General features: G+C 45.0%; 1 protein-coding gene across 1 annotated transcript in view; it reads right to left on the bottom strand.

Annotated features, from left to right (window-relative positions):
- The window catches only part of LOC142802907 (endothelin-converting enzyme 2-like), a 36,164-nt gene extending 19,344 nt beyond the window's left edge, over positions 1-16,820 (bottom strand). The window contains exons 1-5 of the mRNA XM_075887991.1: positions 16,726-16,820; positions 16,000-16,108; positions 14,127-14,306; positions 10,412-10,571; positions 7,956-8,051 (exon numbers count right to left, since the gene is read on the bottom strand). Of these exons, the coding sequence (XP_075744106.1) occupies positions 7,956-8,051; positions 10,412-10,571; positions 14,127-14,306; positions 16,000-16,108; positions 16,726-16,820 (640 nt within the window). The remainder of the gene's footprint in view (positions 1-7,955; positions 8,052-10,411; positions 10,572-14,126; positions 14,307-15,999; positions 16,109-16,725) is intronic.
- Between the last annotated feature and the right edge of the window lie 497 nt (positions 16,821-17,317).

Here is a 17,317-nt window from a genome sequence, read left to right as displayed (position 1 = left end):
CTGCGTCTAGTGTCTCCCAGTTGGAACACTTAAGCACTGCGATAGGGAGGCCGCACATAATACGCGCTGCACCCATTCCGTTGTAGATGCGCAGGGTTACAGTCAGTGTGCATGTGTTGCAGATGCGGTGTGCTGGAGTCGGTGTGAGCAAGGAGTGCTCGAGCAGCGGAGATGACCCTTCGCACGTTTCGAATATGGTCGCTGACCGCTGGTGACCAATGAAGGCGTTGGTCCAGCTTCATTCTGAGGTAGGTCACTGGTCTCTTCCAAGGACTGGGAATTGTTTGGAGAGTGAACCTCGGTGTGCAGCGCTGGGCGCCATGGCTGGGGGGCAGCAGCATCGCTTCAGTCTTCGCCGGTGAAAACCTCATCCCGCTGCCCGTGATAAATGCGTCAGTATAATGCAAGACGGTTTGGACACTGGTGCGAACGCATCGGCCACTGGGCACAGGTCCCGTCACGAACACCGCAATGTCGTCCGCGTAGACCACGATGTGCACATAACAAGGAAGGGCACGGGGAATGTAATCGTCGATGTCAGCCAGGGCGAGATTGAACAAGACAAGGCTGAGTACACTGGCCTGCGGAACACCGACACACGTGGGATGCGGCTCATTGAGAACCGATGCTCACACGCATGGTTCTGCCGCCGAGGAAGGCAGTGATGTGCGCGAAAGGGAAACCGGTCACTCCGAGATTGCGCACCGCGTTCAGGATGGCGGGGTGTAGCAGGTAGTCAAATGCCGCCCTAATGTCAAGCAGAATGAGGTAGCCAACCTCTCCGTTGTGCTGTGCCTCATCTAGCGTTGCAATGGCATTGGCAAGGGTGTGGTAGTGGCACGCAAACGGCGGAAAGCGCACTGCGAAGGCGAGAAAACATCGAGTGTCTCAGCAATCTATTCAAGTCTCCTCAATGCCGTGGCCTCGAAGTGCTTGCCCACTATGCAGGTAAGTAAAACGATGTGATAAGACGCTGGCTTCGAGGTGGGTTTGCCCTTCTTTAGAACGGGAACGTCGATAGTTTCACGCCACTTTTGCGGCCCTTACCCCGTGCGCCACACGTCGTTTTAGGCGGCCAAGAGCACTGGGAGCTGGGACTGATCGATGTTGTGAAGAATCTGCTATGTCGCGCCGTCAGCGCCGATTGCTGAGCGCCGTTTGAGCGATGCCAAAGCCAGGCGCAACTCCTCGAGAGTGAAAACCTCAGTGCATAAAGCGCGTACTTGGTCGCGCATGCCGGGGCTGAAGAAAAAGCGACGAGGCTTGTACCACTTTCAGCGATGGTGTAGTGGTATTTGGGGAACCTCGGGCGAGCTTTCGGGAGCACTGAGGCAGAGGGTGTCAGCCAGTAGCTCGGCCAATCGCTGGTGAGACAATGTGCAACTGCAGTGGCGAGGGCTGCTAAACGTAACTCAACGGGGCACATGACGGCACTGAATATACTCTACGCACGCGCGGATCGTCGCGGGTTGTCCAGCGTGACGCATAAACTACCCCAGGAGCGGTCCCGTCTTTGCAGTGCATGTCAGCGACACACTGCGTCAAGGCGATTATAAAGTATGCAGAGCTCCCTGCGGTCGCTTTTGGTCGCGCGGCGCGGGAGCCTCTGGTGAGGCGCGCGTAGATTGAGAAGTTTTATGAACGGAACTGGTGTTCTCACTGGCATTATGCACTTACGCGAGGCCGCTTCGACACAGTGGGCGACATGCGAGAAGTAGGTGACCCCGGAAGGTGGAGAGGCAGCCTAGAGTTGCCGAAAACGCAGCCAGTCAGTAACAGTTGTGGGAATTGAGGCTGGCCCGCTGCCTTTGCGCAGGCTTTGCCGCCTTCTCTGCCGCTCTCATGTCCTGACATGTCGGGCCTCCTTTGCTGTCTGCCGCGCTGGGAAGGGTGGAGTGACGTTTAACTCCCTCACCTGGTAGCGGATGTTGACTGTGGCGCCGTGCGTGGAGCCTCCCGAGAGGTTTTCGCGCGCTGCGTCAGGGGCAGGCAGTACTCTCCCGGACAGCGAACGGTGAGCCACGCAATCTTTTCCGTCCGTCGAGTCCCGTCGCTCGGGGCTTCTCGGACTTCGCCGACGGCGCCTCGCGCCCGAGGCGAACGCTCACCTTTTGTTGCCCCGCTGCGTACGCACGGCCGAGGGGTGGCACGGTGTCCTAGTGCGTGGCCTAGCTACGCCGACCCGTCTCCCTCCGAAGCCAAAGCAAGCGCCTTTGCCCTCGCTCGAGCAACCGGGCCTTGGTCCCGGTGCCTCCGTGGATCACCTTTACCGCGGAGACGTGCTCGTGGCACCCTGTGTTGTACTTTGTGCCCGTGGCGTGGATAAGCCTATTTGCTTTCCCGCCGCGCCTTTTGCAACGGGCTGTACTGCGTTTGGTGTTGCCACAATAAAGTGTTGCGACTTTGAGCAGTATCGTGTTCTCGCCACGGCGACGGTTAACGAGTGCCCTGCGGCTCGCTAAGACCGGACCCACGCTGGTGGCCGTACTCCTTCGGGATACTTGTACACCACACAGTGTATGTGCGCGTGCCCGCGTGGCGGCGATTAAGTGGCTCCAGGTGGAGGAGGTAACGATCTGTCTATGCTACAGAATCTGCCAAACAAACAAACAAAAAATCACAGCGTATTCACGAAGTGAATGATGATGAGTGGGGCGAAGCAGCCATCCATTTGTGCGTGTGTTCATCCGTCTGTGCGTACACACGGTTGGACGAACGGTTGGACAGAGGCACAGACGGTTGGACGGAAGCAAAAATGGACGGACGAATGGAAGCATGGACGCACAGATGGAGGGATGCACGGATTGAAGCATGGACGAACAGACACATGGATAGACGTAAGCACAGACAGGCTTAAAGAAAAACAGAAAAATGCACAGGCGGACACAAGCATGTACGGACGGACAGACGAAAGCATAAACTGATGGAAGCGTGGACGGACAGACAGACGGACAGGCGTACAGACGGAGGGAAACAGAGACGACCGTACGCACTGACGGACAGACGAACGGAAGGAAGCTTGCACGGACAGACCGACGCACGGACGCAAGCACGTGCGGAAGGGCGATGCTTAGTCACACTCATCATTATTCACTCCGTGGATAGGCTCCAAAAACCACTAACGCTATCTTGTTATATTATTTGCAAGGCCACATACACACAACGCCATATATTGATTCACATAAAAAACAGCGCCAATAACGAGGGACAAAAGAAAGAAGGAGGCAGACAGCGGCACTGACTTAAAACAAGATTTATTTGCTAGAACCACACAATATATACTTGGGCAGTATCTGACGAAAAAGAGAAAAATACAAAATAAAGAAAACAGAATCTACCTAACAACTACATAATCATCGCCACAAGGCACCATGAAGAACACGTTTGCTAACGTTCCGAAGAAAATCTATTTCTTTTTGTGATTGCGCAATCGTTATTGGCGCTGTTTTTTATGTGAATCATGTCGTACCAACTCGCCCAAGCAACCACGTTAGCCATATATTGAGCAAGTCTTATTTTATAGGTGGCTAGAAACTATATATAGAGGAGGCACCAATCCATGGCCTAAGGCTCTTCTCCCTTAAAACAACTGTATCAAAATGCTAGATATCGCTTCGAGGGGATCAAGCCAGAATTTGAAAGAAGAGCACACTGTAAAGAACGCTTTGCGGAGGCTTTGTCAGAAGTAAAAATAAACATCAGTAGCAGATTGGCAGGGCACTCTGAGTGTCAATTACAAAGTAACAGTTGAGGTGGCAGATCGATTCAATTGCGCACCGTAGTTTTTATAGTTACCTCATTCATTTACTGATGAAGCAAATTTGACAAGTTTTGTGATTACGTAACTGCCACTGATTGCACAAATCATAAGATACATGTGACACGCTGGTGGGGACGAACATACAAGAGGTTAAACTCCCGTCAGTGTTAGTGTGCATGGGCTGCCGCATAATTCGGAAAAATCGGACTTTCCGGGGGAAACACATGCTCTTAAGATACCTGGTCGCAGCTACCGCCAAAAAGCACACAAATAATAACATTAATAATAATAATAATAATAATAATCACCCTGATACGTCCATTTTAGGACAAAGGCCTCTCCTACGTACCGCCAGTCAACTCGGTCATGTGCTTGCTGCTGCCAATTAATACCCAGAAACTTCTTATTGTCATCTGCTCATCTAACCTACTGTCTCCCCCTAACCCGCTTGCCTTCTCTAGGAATCCAGTTAGTTACCCTTAATGACCAGCGGTTATCCTGTCTACGTGCTACATGCCCAGCCCATGTTCATTTCCTCTTCTTGTTTTCAACTATGATATTCGTAACCCCGGCTTGTTCTATAATCCACTCAGCTCTTTTCTTGTCTTTTAAAGGCCAACTCCTGCGATTTTTCGCGGCCAATGAATCTCAATAAAATTCTTTTTGTACGTTGCTTTGCACATTTTCGTCATTTATGCTAAATTGCAGTTTTGAGAGATGCACTGATTGTTTGCAAATGAATTTTGATGATTGCCTTGAAAAGCTCGCCTCGCTTGCCAGAATCGTTAGCAACACTGTCTGTGTGACGTCATGTTTGGCCTGTCGAAGGAAGTGACGCAGCCGATGTCATCGCTACTGTGGCCACTACAGCGTTTGTTGTGCGGCCACAAGGTGACGGCGGTGGTGTTTGGCACGTGTATAGCGCAGGAAATCTTTCTTCCTTCTTCTGTGCTCTTCGGCCGGCGCATCGTTAGTCTGGTTTTTACAGTTTTCATACTCCGTGCCGGCAGGAGTCTGGTTCTTACCAACTAGTACGCCATAAGCAGACAGGGCGCCCGGATTGGTTTCGGTTTTGGTATTTCACTTTTTTTGTTTCTAGAAATTATTCTCAAATTTCCTGCCGATTTCAGCTATTGGGCTCTTGACAAGGATGTCTCAGGAACATCGAAACACCATTAACTTGGCATGGTCGAAAAATGACCGCAGTTGGCTTTTAAGGTTACACCTACCAATTTTCTTTCCATTGCTCGCTGCGTCGTCCTCAATTTAAGCTGAACCCCCTCTGTAAGTCTCCAGGTTTCTGCTCCGTAGCTAAGTCCCGGTAAGGTGCAGCTGTTATATACCTTCCTCTAGAGGGATAGTGGCAATCTACCTGCATGATCTGAGAGTGCTTGCTAAGCATGCTCCACCCCATTCTTATTCTTCTAGTTACTTCTGTCTCGTGGTTCGACTCCACGGTTATTACCTGTCCGAAGTAGACATAGGCTTTTACAACTTCAAGTGCACTATTGCCTATCTAGGAGCGCTGTTGTCTTCGGAAGTTGTACATTACTTTCGTTTTCTGCAGATTAATTGTAAAACCTACTTTTCCGCTTTCCTTGTCTAACTCTGTAATCATGAGTTGCAAATCGTCCGCTTAGTTACTCGGCAATGCAATGTCTTCGGCGAAGCACAGGTTACTAGTGTACTCTCCATTAACCCTTATACCTGACTGTTCACATTCTAGGCCTCTGAAAATATTCTGTAAGTACGCGGTAAATAGCATTGGGGAGATTGTATACCACTGCCTTACACCCTTCTTGATTGGTATTCTGTTGCTTTCATTATGAAACACTACAGTAGCAGTTGATCACCTGTGGGTTTCTTCAAGGATATATACATAGCCATGATAGATTACGAGAACGCGTTTGATTCAGTAGAAATATCAGCAGTCATGCAGACACTGCGGAATCAGGGCGTCAACGAAGCCTATAGAAACAGATTATTATACTCGGGATTTATTCTCACGGCGCATATGGCTGAAGGGGAACAGCCTACGCGACTTGTTACTTTGCAACCTTGTCATTGAAGTGTACTAGTCGACTGCCGGATGCTACTTGCATGACGAGAATGCGTGGGTGCGAGGTATTGGCTAGTTACCTGAAACAGTGGAGCTTTACTCAACAAAGCTATATTTCTTTCGCCGGGCTTATGATTAAGTGGCCATAGAAAAGGTGTACAACCACAGCTTTCATCAAAAATCGAATACTTTTCAACTGAACAAACTTTTCGGTTCTCTAGGCTCAATGCCTTACCTCAAATGTTCTAGTGAGCTGGAAATACATCAATATTTTACTTTTGCATTCAAAACGAAAGGTAAATAATTGATAAAATCTGGAACAACGTCGTTCATTTTTCAAAGATGCATGAGACAGTTCACAAAGTCGGCCCTTAGAAGGCCCTGGCAGAGCCCGGCCAACCTTGTTTAAGGTCAGTCCGACTGTAGGTTCATTAGGAGCATGAGATACTAGCCATTAAAAAAGTATTCGTAGAATAAGTATGAACTGGAGCGTGTTAGGTACACACTCGCGAATCATGACAAACAATTTACATTTATAGGCAATGGCAGCAGCATTCCTTCGCCACATATTTGCTGCGTGGACATACGGGCAGGAAATTCAAAAAACAAAAAAGCTAGACCCTAATTACGAACCACCCAGCGTGTGAAGCAAACTGCGGCGGCGCACAATATGCCTCCACTGGCGGTGCGTGATCCCTAAGAGTGACAAATGAATGAGAAACGCCATACTGGGTGGCAGGAAGTTGGGTATATTAAAATTGGGAATTTCCAGTTGTGGAAATAGAAGAAGCTCGCATGGGATAAAATGAATTGGAGATTATTAAAAGGCCAGTCTACAGACCCCCACTTCTTTTTTACACCTCCCAAAGAATTCGGCAATTCGTATAGACTACGGCGATCACGTTTCCGAATATTAGAGCACTGCGCACCACCCAAAGCCTTCATTAGAAAAATTGATTGCAGTGCTGATTTCCTACGCCTGACCAATCCTGCTTTCGCGCGCAGTGATGCTAAGTTTCGGATTGGTGACTTGACGTAGCAGGAAGCTGGTCGAGTGGTCTAAACCAGTCACGGCGGCAGGCTATACCTTTCTATACGTGGGAGAAGGTTGGCGAGGCCATAGAGTTTCCTAATATACACTTGAGGGACCTCTGGCGCTAGTGTTCATGGGAGCTGCAACGCACGGCGCTTCAGTGAGCATGGGAATGATGGGTAGTGCACACATTTGTCTAGTCTTCGTACTTCTGGCCTGCTGTTGGCTCCGTGTGTGTTCGTGTGGCTTGGAGCTGTTTTCTTACGAAACAAAAATCAGCAAATGTTGAGCGGTTGCGTTTCACGACCTTATTCTGAATGACTTACCTTTCAAAATTGGGTCACGAAGTTCAGAAGCGTTGAATCTTTGTTTCAAAACAAAACCGAAACACAGCAATAAATGAAGCCGCAAGTATAATTTGCCACCACAAGTACGAAGACTAGGCATTGTGTATACTACCCATCATTCCAATGGCCACTGAACGATCGCAGTGACAGAGTCCCCTCTAGTGTATTTTAGGCAACTATATGGGCGAAGCCACGCTAAATCTTGAAACCCGGTGTTCTTACCTCTGTAACTTTTTTATTATTGCACGTCATCACAAAATTGTTTGGGCAGCATGTTCAGAAAGCAAAGCACACACATTTCTCACTACCATTTTGAACCTCGGGGTTCTTTACTGGCCCTTCAAAATAGGTTTTTTTCTCGCGAAAATCCTGGATGCACTTAATATGTAAACTAAATATCATTAGAAAAAAATTACCGAGCTATTTTTATTCAGCAACTTCTAGGTGTTATAAAAAGAATCCATTGACAATATTAGTGGACTATACTAAAGGTTTGTGCATATTGTACCTAACAAAATTTACTCTAAATCAGCTTTTGCTTCATGTGTTCAGTGAGATTTATAGCTACACAAAACAGTCAAAATATCTTGTGAAACAAGAGCGGAACTGCACGCTGTTTTCGTAGTTTCAGTGGCGCTCAGTACTATGGACGGGTTCATTTTCTCAATGATTCTAGTATGCAAATTTATATACAAATAATCTTATATTCAAATATGTATGAGCTCTACCAGTTTGTTATAACTGAGATTACCATACCTTCAGCGTTGTACGGTTTTCTGAACTTCACAGGGATGGAGTTGATGGCCACGAATCTGGGGTCCTTCTCGGGATTCCTATTGATAATGTTTCTGACTGCCGAAAAAAAAAAACATGTATTAGAACCTTAAGTCTATAAATACTGAAGCATATATAACTTCGTAATACATTTTCAAGTACGCGCAAAGAGTTCTGGCTCAATTGTGATAAGAAAAATAGGACAAAATGGTTTCTCGAAAATTATACGCTTATCCTACACACTAAAGAAAACGTTTCAGTTTAACGATATATTCCTGCATGAAAGCTTTTCTTGTGTGAAACAGTGTTTGCATCTCTGAAAAAAAACGCAACCACCTACAAACCATGAAACTCCGAGGGACAAAGAGCTCACTAAAATAGTTTTTTTTTTCATATTCCTACAACAAAAATTGATAATCCAACCGCTCCACATACATCGACCAATCCGTTGATGATTGGCGCACAGGCATTTGAGAGGTTCCTCAAGAAGCCATCACGTTAAGTTGGAGGCTTCAGAATAAATTTACAAAATTTAACATGCATGCAGTCTGTTCGATATTAACGTTCTGACGTTTGTTTGTGTGTGTTATGCTGACACAGGCAATATGTAGATATTAAAAGAATTCTGTCTCAGAAATTCTCTCAATGAGATGAAGGGTAAGCAACCGCGCGAGTGTGCAGTTTTTGCTTGCACAATCAATTTATAAGCTTTGTTTTTAGGCTGCAAACTGTGTGCGCTTTCGCCGTTTACAAGGTTACAGAAGCCGAGGCCTACACAGCATGGCGCAAACTCTCAGAATATATCTCTTGATGACAAGCTAGAAGAGTGAGGCTGCGCTCTTATAAAATAATTGAAACTAAACATGCGCGCAATGGAGGTAGACAATCATAAGAGGAGAGCAGTGCGTGAAGAATAGCTTTTGAGGATGTCACGAAAAAAATCATTAGGGTAATTCAGTGGTGCATAATAAAAGCAGGAAAATTTTTTTTGACACATCTATAGTACGCACTATATTCGATCTAGAAATCTGAAAATATAGTGGTAAGCAAGATTGCATGCTCACGCCCTTAACTTCAGACACTTTTTGTCAATTTTTTGTTATGCTGGAAGCATTTTTTAGTAATAATTGCTGTACTAAACGCATTGTTTGTGCCTACACTAGATCTAAAGAATAATACATGCCTAACATACAAAATACTCACGGGGTGTCTGGAGCTCCTATAAAAAAGGGTGTAAGTACGTCCTTATAGCGCCAGAGCCTTAACAATAATGACTTCATTCTTTGAGTTCCACACCGCTGGAAGTCCCTCCAGACATATTCTCCATCCACCATGCCCACCCATCGATGACGGCGATCCATATTCTTTCACTATCAAGTTTTTGCGCGTTGTGACAATGCGTGCCATTGCACTGTGAAGTGTGATGGATTTTTTTGTGCCTATCTGACGACATGGCTTTTTTATCGTTTACAAATATTCGCTGCATGCTCTGCCACTTAGATGGCCCCTAAACCTTTCAGAGTTCAAAAGCGAGGCAGTGGTTTCTTTACTTAGTATTTTCGAGTACACGTTGTAAGCACCGTATGCGAAATCGCGCGTGTAGAAATTGAATTCGAATTAGTTTTTCAGGCCCAAAAGTAATGCAAGACAAGACAGAAAGTGTGTATAGCTCTGGTTGGAAAAGCAGGGTACCGGACATTTCATAACGGATATCTCTCGCATATCGACCATGAAAGAGCTCACTTTATCCTGACGTCATATGAACTAGCTGCTGGCGTCATGACTTGTGACAAAAACGCACTCTTTCTTCGTAATATTAGAGCTTTTTTATAGAATCGTTAACATCACCGCAGTGCCTGAGAATATTATCTTAGTTTAATGCAATTACGAATACGTGAGTGACGCTAAGTATTTTCAGTGATTTCGGTTATCGGTCAATCAATCTTGATAGCACGCTAGTGTCTCAATAAGGGTAGTTTGTAATAAAGAAAACACCAGTGTATCCAGTTATCCTCCTCTGGCAGGCGTTTGGAGCATTGCGCCTCTTGCTACAGCCAGCCAAACACGCCTTGCTTGACGCTAAGGTTCGCGCTACGTCTTCCTTACTATGTAATGCGCAGTGATTTTTGTGCGCTGCTTTTCGGCAGACTTGAACTCAGTATGACCGCTCAAGTCTTCCACGACGGGTGCAGTGCCGTTTGCCGCATGTAGGAGGAGGGCCCTCATTCACCATGCTGACTGAGGCAGGTAAAAGAAAGTTGTGCTCGAATGTTTGCAGTCGCACAGAGACAGTTCGCTCAACAGCCATGCAACGTGGCGGTGTTCACAAAACTAATTGGCTAAGAACATGAACACCCCACACCAGTCTGATTTTGTCAAACCTCAGTCTATACGCGCAGAAGTGCCTTTCATAGAAATCTAGAGCCGCGAGTACTTACGTTCCTTCTCGTAACCCGAAAGATTCGCTGCCAGCTCAGTGTAACGCCTGGGCTGGACGCCGTACAGGGCGAGTAACCTGGCGTAATCATTCGCGTTTACGTGCTCAGAACGCTGGAGTCGGTCGTTGAGCCATTTCTTTTCTTTTTCGCTCAAATCAAGCTGTCAGAAATCAGAGTGAAATACATGGTGTATGTAAGGAGTATCTGCTTGTGGCCAGCAAAATCGTGTTGAAACAACGTTCATCTCAAACTAGTTCTACCACAATGTATCAGTAATCTTATCTGCCACAGTACAAATATTTCAAGAACAAATTAAACGTATAAGCATTTTTTTTTCTCGAAAGTAAAGCCAGCAGGAAATCAGCATTCTTCTCCAGCTGAAGTAAACATCAACTGCTGTTCGTTTTGCTGAGTGACGCATTTCATCTGTATAGCAGCCCATATTCTTCCTAAAAAATTCCAAGCGTCAGCCAAATGTAGTTGAAGAAACGTGCCATCGATGCAGACTTCATATCATTGGTCGCTCCGTGCGTCAAGGTTTTAAATTGAGAGTGTATAACGTGGAACAACTTGTGCCAGAGGAAGATTGTGTAGCTACTCATGAGGAAGCATATGTTTTCGAAGAAAATGCACAGGGTTATGCAATTTTCGGCATCTGGATACCGACTCCGATCGCACCTGTCAAACAGGCATTTAAAGCCATTAAATTGCACTCTGGATCAGCACACATACAATGGGTATCGACCGCGTAGTGTGACAATCCAATATTACCTCAAACTACTTTAAACAACTTATGCAAAAATACATTACTTTGTTACAGTTTGCATTTCCAGTTTATTTCACCACAAGTTTTCCTATATTTATATGTTAAGGATGCCTAATGAATAGCGACGCAAGAGTGTGACATCAGAAAATAAAGCTGTGATTTATTGCAGTTTGCCTACTCTCAGGTACCGAAAAAACCTTAACTGAAATGCCCAGCACTTAAGATTTTGCAGCTCCCACGCACCTTGGGAATCAATTTTATGCGAAGCATGTGTAGAAAAGGTGGCTCTGTTGTAATATTTTAAAGGAGAAAGACGTGAGGAAATGATGCTAAAGATATGTACAAAGGTTGAACGCACAGACGTTAAACATTCGCATGTTTGCTCTAGCGTAATGATGGCAACAGCAACATTGGTATTGCGAGCACCAGAAGTGGTAAGCTTATAAGAAGCACTTGTGTCAGCAGGGATGGTGGTCGTAGACACTGCTAGACACATGAGCTTCGGTTGATGGTGATTTACTACAATTGTCGTTGACCAGACGTGAGGGATATATGATAGAAGTACGTATGTACCGTTTATAGGATTGCGTAACATACACCCCAACCACATGGACGTTTTACGATCCTTACGTTCTACTGGAAAGCAGTTCCGAGAGCTCTTTGTGGCTCTGTAGCAGAATACTCGATTAGCACGCAGAATGCTTGGGTTTGATTCCTGCTAATATCCTGACATTTGTTCTTCACATTCGGCGGGTCAGTTGAAGTGAGCTCTTTATTAACGCTCACACGTTAAAATTACCTATGTGTCTTCGCGCCTTTTCTTGACAGATTCAAAGTGTCAGTTGCCTATGGCACATACCCGCATATCAGTTGGTCGTACAAGCCCGAAGGTATGTTCCTCTGTCTGGCGAAAGTGTTTGAAAACGCACGTGACGAGATAATGACATTATTCAGGTCATGACCAGCGTACAATATTTGTCAAATGGTCTTACCCTCCTCTACTAATATCGGTTTACGCCAAGCTAAAGGGATGATCACAAGAACACCGAGACATAGGTGGCTGGATAGATATAGATATGTATATAGATATTCAAGAATGCTTGCAGTACGCAGACAAGTTTCGCATTTAAAATATGAGTGCCTCATTTTTAATACATGATATAACATAGCAAGATACGAAATGAACACTGGTGGCTCAAGTAAAAAAAAAACACTATTAATAACTGCGGTGCAAGATACAGCGCGATACATTTCGTTTTTTTTTTCACTATTATGCCAGTTTATGCTAATACGCAACAGTAGGCTTAATAGTGCTGGCAAGAAATTACGCTGTCGATCTCGTTCTATCGGTAATACGGCAATAATAGTTTGCATAGCGCGTTCTTTTTATTTTCGCTTTTGTTTGATTCAGTTTTCGCCCACAAAGCCTAAGTTAGGAATGTTAAGCGTAAACTGCGCAAAATTGTTCAAGAAGGTGCACCAATATAGTAGACTGTTCTATTAAGGTGGCCGCATGAGGCGAACACTCCAGATTATTCCAGTGCTTTGGCGAAAACCACCGATAAGGCTGGAATATTCGACGACACAAGTATAGGTGCCGCAGCGCTTGGCCGCTTGTAAGTTGATCGCTGGCCGACGCTCTGTTTGGCACTATCAGGGCCAGTGTCTTGCTCTATTATAATTTTCTTTTACGTTCCCACAAGTTCCGTACAATGAACAGTGTAGCCGAGCACCCAGTCTGCTCCCTTCATCCAGGTGAATATCCCATGACAAATTCATGGTCTTCAAATCAGATCAAATCACTTTCTGCCGTCTACCATTATCAGATGATTCACTTACGTTTCATCACACTTATGCAGTGAAAGAAAGCACAATAAAACGGCGAAATTTATTCAAATAAAACTTAAGATACCAACGCTAATTAAAGCTAAGACTTATAATTCTCAGGTAAAAATGTAGTGATAAACTCTAGAATGCAGATATTTTGTGCAATCGGCCATATTTAACATTTTTGAACTCCTAATTGTTTCAAGAAGATAGAAAAGTATATGTCTGATAATATTCCCTGCTGTGAACAGCACAGCAATTGTTTCTTGAATGCCCTTGAAATTCGGAAATCGGCACATGTACAGAAAAACAGTTTTTCACCGTCAAAAGCTGTACATATACTTTTCGCAGTAGAACAAAATAAAAAAAAAGATTGAAACCATTGTTCTGGTGCTAGCGTCTGGTTCCACAGTGAGCCTCATCAATATCACGAATGGTTATTAGGACATTCTGTTAGATATAATCTGAACACACCTAACAGACGTTACGCAAGAAACGACTCAGTTAACATCCTTTACTTAGTTGAAGTGAATGCCACATGATGTGAAAATAATGTTTCAATTTGGCGAGATCGTGCCCTATTTGAGAAAATATTTGCACTTTACGTGGACTAGTATACTCTATTGTATTCATTGAAAAAAAGCGCAATATAGCACATAAAGAAAAACTGACAATCATGGCTATATATCGTACTGGAAAGCATTGAGAAAATAGAAATATTTACAAGGAATGCTGTTACAGTAACAGCGAAACGCGTGCCGTCACGTTAGCCGACCTAAGTAGCACGGGAACCGCACCTTTCTTGGTTGTCGTGATTCCATGCACTTCAAATCATTACAAAAGTCTTCATTGGTACAGAACAGGTAATGGGTCCACCAGTTGCAATATTTCAACCTTATGTGTTGGCAATCAATAAAAAAGTATAAATTGTATCGCTTTATGCCAGCTCCTTAGGCCACTTGAAGCACAACTGCCTGCAGTTAACCACCAAAAATTCTACTTTACAAAATTCACAATCATCGGTGAATGTTAGAAAACAGCATTTTAGACCTGCGCAATAATACCAATAAATACTGGTATGTTTTTCTGCATAAAATGTCTATAGTAACACAATCTTCTCACTTTTATAACTCTTTTTCCTTGGTAGAACGCCTCCTCCTGAAGCTCCAAGGAAACTACAGCCGGCACTCCCAAGTCGAGAGAGCAGCGCACAATCATATCTAGTGGTTCAACGTTCGAAAGTCTTTCTTCGTCGTTGAAGTCCAGGTCCATGTTTTTCATCCATGCCGCGAGATCTGCAGTCTGTCAGGCACGTATGTAAGCAAAAGTATATCACGAGAAACCAGGCAATTAAACACAAAAAATGACGACCATTTACGAGAACTGTAAGACAGACCGCACGTGATTTTTCCTATTAAGTGAGCGAAAAAAAGCATTGCTGCATGCAAATGATTGCGTATTTTTTTACAAGAGATTGTTTCATTTGCTTAGGTGATTCTAGTATTGGTGGACCCCTTCACGACATGCAGAAGTTTGCAGTTGTTCCATTGGGGTCTTTCACTGTTTCATTGCGTATAGACGGTTTCGCCAGAGCCCGTCAAACTCTAGCAACATTGAGCATTCACCGGAAAACTACCCCTTAAGCTTCCGGCTTCGCTTGTGTTTGCGTGGTTTTAGCGTTTGTTGCAGGCCGCGGCTGCTTGTGTTCTGGAGCTTTATACAAATAGAATAATTTCATGAAGCGCTGACAACTCGAGCCCAGCTGTGTCAAGCGAAAATGCCGTCTACATGCCAAAATTATTTTATATGCTAGTCAAAACATTCTGCTTTCTGACCATTGACGATAGAAAGAGCGCCTGCATTGTAACAATCCCGCGAGAAAACTGGATCCCCAACCAGAGCGCGTAGGTTTGTTCTGCACTTCACCAAAGGCAACGTAAAGCTCATTGCAGTCTGATGGCACAGAGGCGATATTCGGACGTTAGACTAGTTGAAGGCACCCGGTTACTAGGGGCACATCATGCAGTCACTGCTGTCTTATACACCCGTGGCGCATAACTGTACTGACGCCTGTAGTTGGCAGCAAAACGTGCAAGCTAACACTTAAAACACATCGGAATTGTTTTTTATAGGTTGAGCGATATCAATTATATGCATTGTTCGAAACAACACGAGACACAAAGTACCCACGCTTAACATTATTCGTGGCACAGTATACGTCGCGGTATCCACGTTTCGTTATCGTTGCATTAGATTTTTTTAAAGCGACGCCGATGAGTTGTCTTTCATCTGTGCGAGCAAATGACTCGTCGCCTATTTTTGCCGCTAATGAACATGTCTGTATTCTAGCTAATGTATCTTTTTGGTGTGAACATGGACGGTAAATTTAGGTAGGTTCAACTGGAAAGTTTGATTCATGAAGAGCTCACTTGTGAGTAAACTATAATAGTTCGCGTGACCCTGCAGCCACAGTTGACGTCATCACATCAGTACATTTCATGCTTTCTCAGTCACATGAACACTTCAGATCGCGAGTGATTCCGATCACTGCCGATCTCTTTAAAGAGTGCCCGGTCTGACACAGGCGCAGAAATAAGCATTTTATCCTGAGGTTGTATGCTGAGACGAAAACACAAATATGTTCAGTGTTCAACAGGTGAAAGGTTTCCAGTTGTAGTCTAAAAGCTCAAGTGAACAACTTCACAATAAATCGACCGACTCTTCTTCATGTCGACGATGCGGGTGCACTTTGAAGACGCGGACAGGGAAGAGGGAGGTGTGCGCTGTCAGTTCCCGGTCCGCATATTCAAAGTGCATCCATATCGTTGCTATGCAGAGCCAACTGGCGCAATTAGGTTTGCTTACTGTAAAGTATGCATTTTCTGTAGGCGTGACCACTATCAGAGGTAACACGGAGCAAGGAGCCGCGCTCACCGGAACGCAACGATGTATATTTTGCTCGGTGCCCATCGGCCACGTGAGCAGTGTTACCTACAATGTCGTAACCTGCACCTGCCGTGAATATGTCGAGCCCCTTCATGTAGCCGCAAGAGGTTGCTGCAAACACATTCCAAGGAATGCGCCAGAAATGGCAGAGCCGCGAACTGAAACACACCACAAAAACACCTCCGGAACCATTGAAAAAACATTGCCGGAAGTGCCGCACCGTAAGTCTGCTGGGGCAGGCCGTTCGTGGCGAGCCAGTTTCTTTGTAAACACCGAAACCGTCTATATGAGCACATTGGCGCATGAGTCTGCCAATAATTGGGGTGTGCCCACCATTTTATGTCTAAATGTGGCAAAACACCTTTACCGAGTTCATAAGTGTGTGTGGCTACCTATGCATTAGAACAATCGTGTTCACACTTGCAGTACAGCAAAGACCTAGGCCACACGATGAGCAACCGACGAAGTTGACGCTACAAAACATTCCTTGTAAGCGTTGATATTTGAATAATGACCCATATAACAAGCCGTAATGCACCTAATGCTTAAAAAACAGTTTGCAGGTAACACATTTGTTAGCGGTTATAAGAACGTTGTGACGAAAGGCAGCAGCTGCAACAACAGAGTGCGGGTAGCGTGTAGTATAACGAGGTGATAAAAAGGCTAACTACAAATAGGAGAAGGCTTAAGAAAGCATCATCAGAATCATCAACATCATCATCTTCGTCATCATCATAACCGCCATCATCATCATCGTTAACCTGACTACGCTCACTGCAGGGCAAAGTACTTTGCCATGTCCCGCCGGTCAACTCGGTCCTGTGCTTGCTGCTGCCACTTTATACTGTTACGACCGAAGTTTGCAGGCATCGACGGTCCGAGATGATATCATCGACGCAGGAGGAAGAGAAACTTGCAGAAGGTTTATTTACATGCTATCGTACATCAGATACTTTAGCCTTAATTATCAACTTCAAAGGCTTTGCAGTTATTTTTGTCGGTTCCGTTTGATGCTTTAGTGATGTTACGTTTCTTAATGAGCCTCTTTATCTCCTGGGACAGCTTTCTAGTTTCCTTTCAAACTACCGCACCTCCACTTTCCACTACACACTTTGTAACAATACCGGTCAGATTATCACTCATTGCGTCAACGCTAAGACTGGTTTCCCAAGACAAGAGCCGAGTATCTCTTCTGAGGCGAGACTCTGAATTCCTCTACTTGCCTTATCAGTGCTAGCTCATCGATTCGCTTCTTACATATCAGTTTCTGTCGTTACTTCTTCAAGTGTAGGTGAAATTGAGACCGTAGCGTTTATGGTCACTGCATTGTACATTCCCTAGAACTTTCACATCTTGCAGGATGCCTG

Source organism: Rhipicephalus microplus, chromosome 3 (genome assembly GCF_043290135.1).
Source record: "Rhipicephalus microplus isolate Deutch F79 chromosome 3, USDA_Rmic, whole genome shotgun sequence".
In the NCBI taxonomy this organism is placed as follows: Eukaryota; Metazoa; Arthropoda; class Arachnida; order Ixodida; family Ixodidae; genus Rhipicephalus; species Rhipicephalus microplus.
This window is presented reverse-complemented; position numbering and strand designations above follow the sequence as displayed.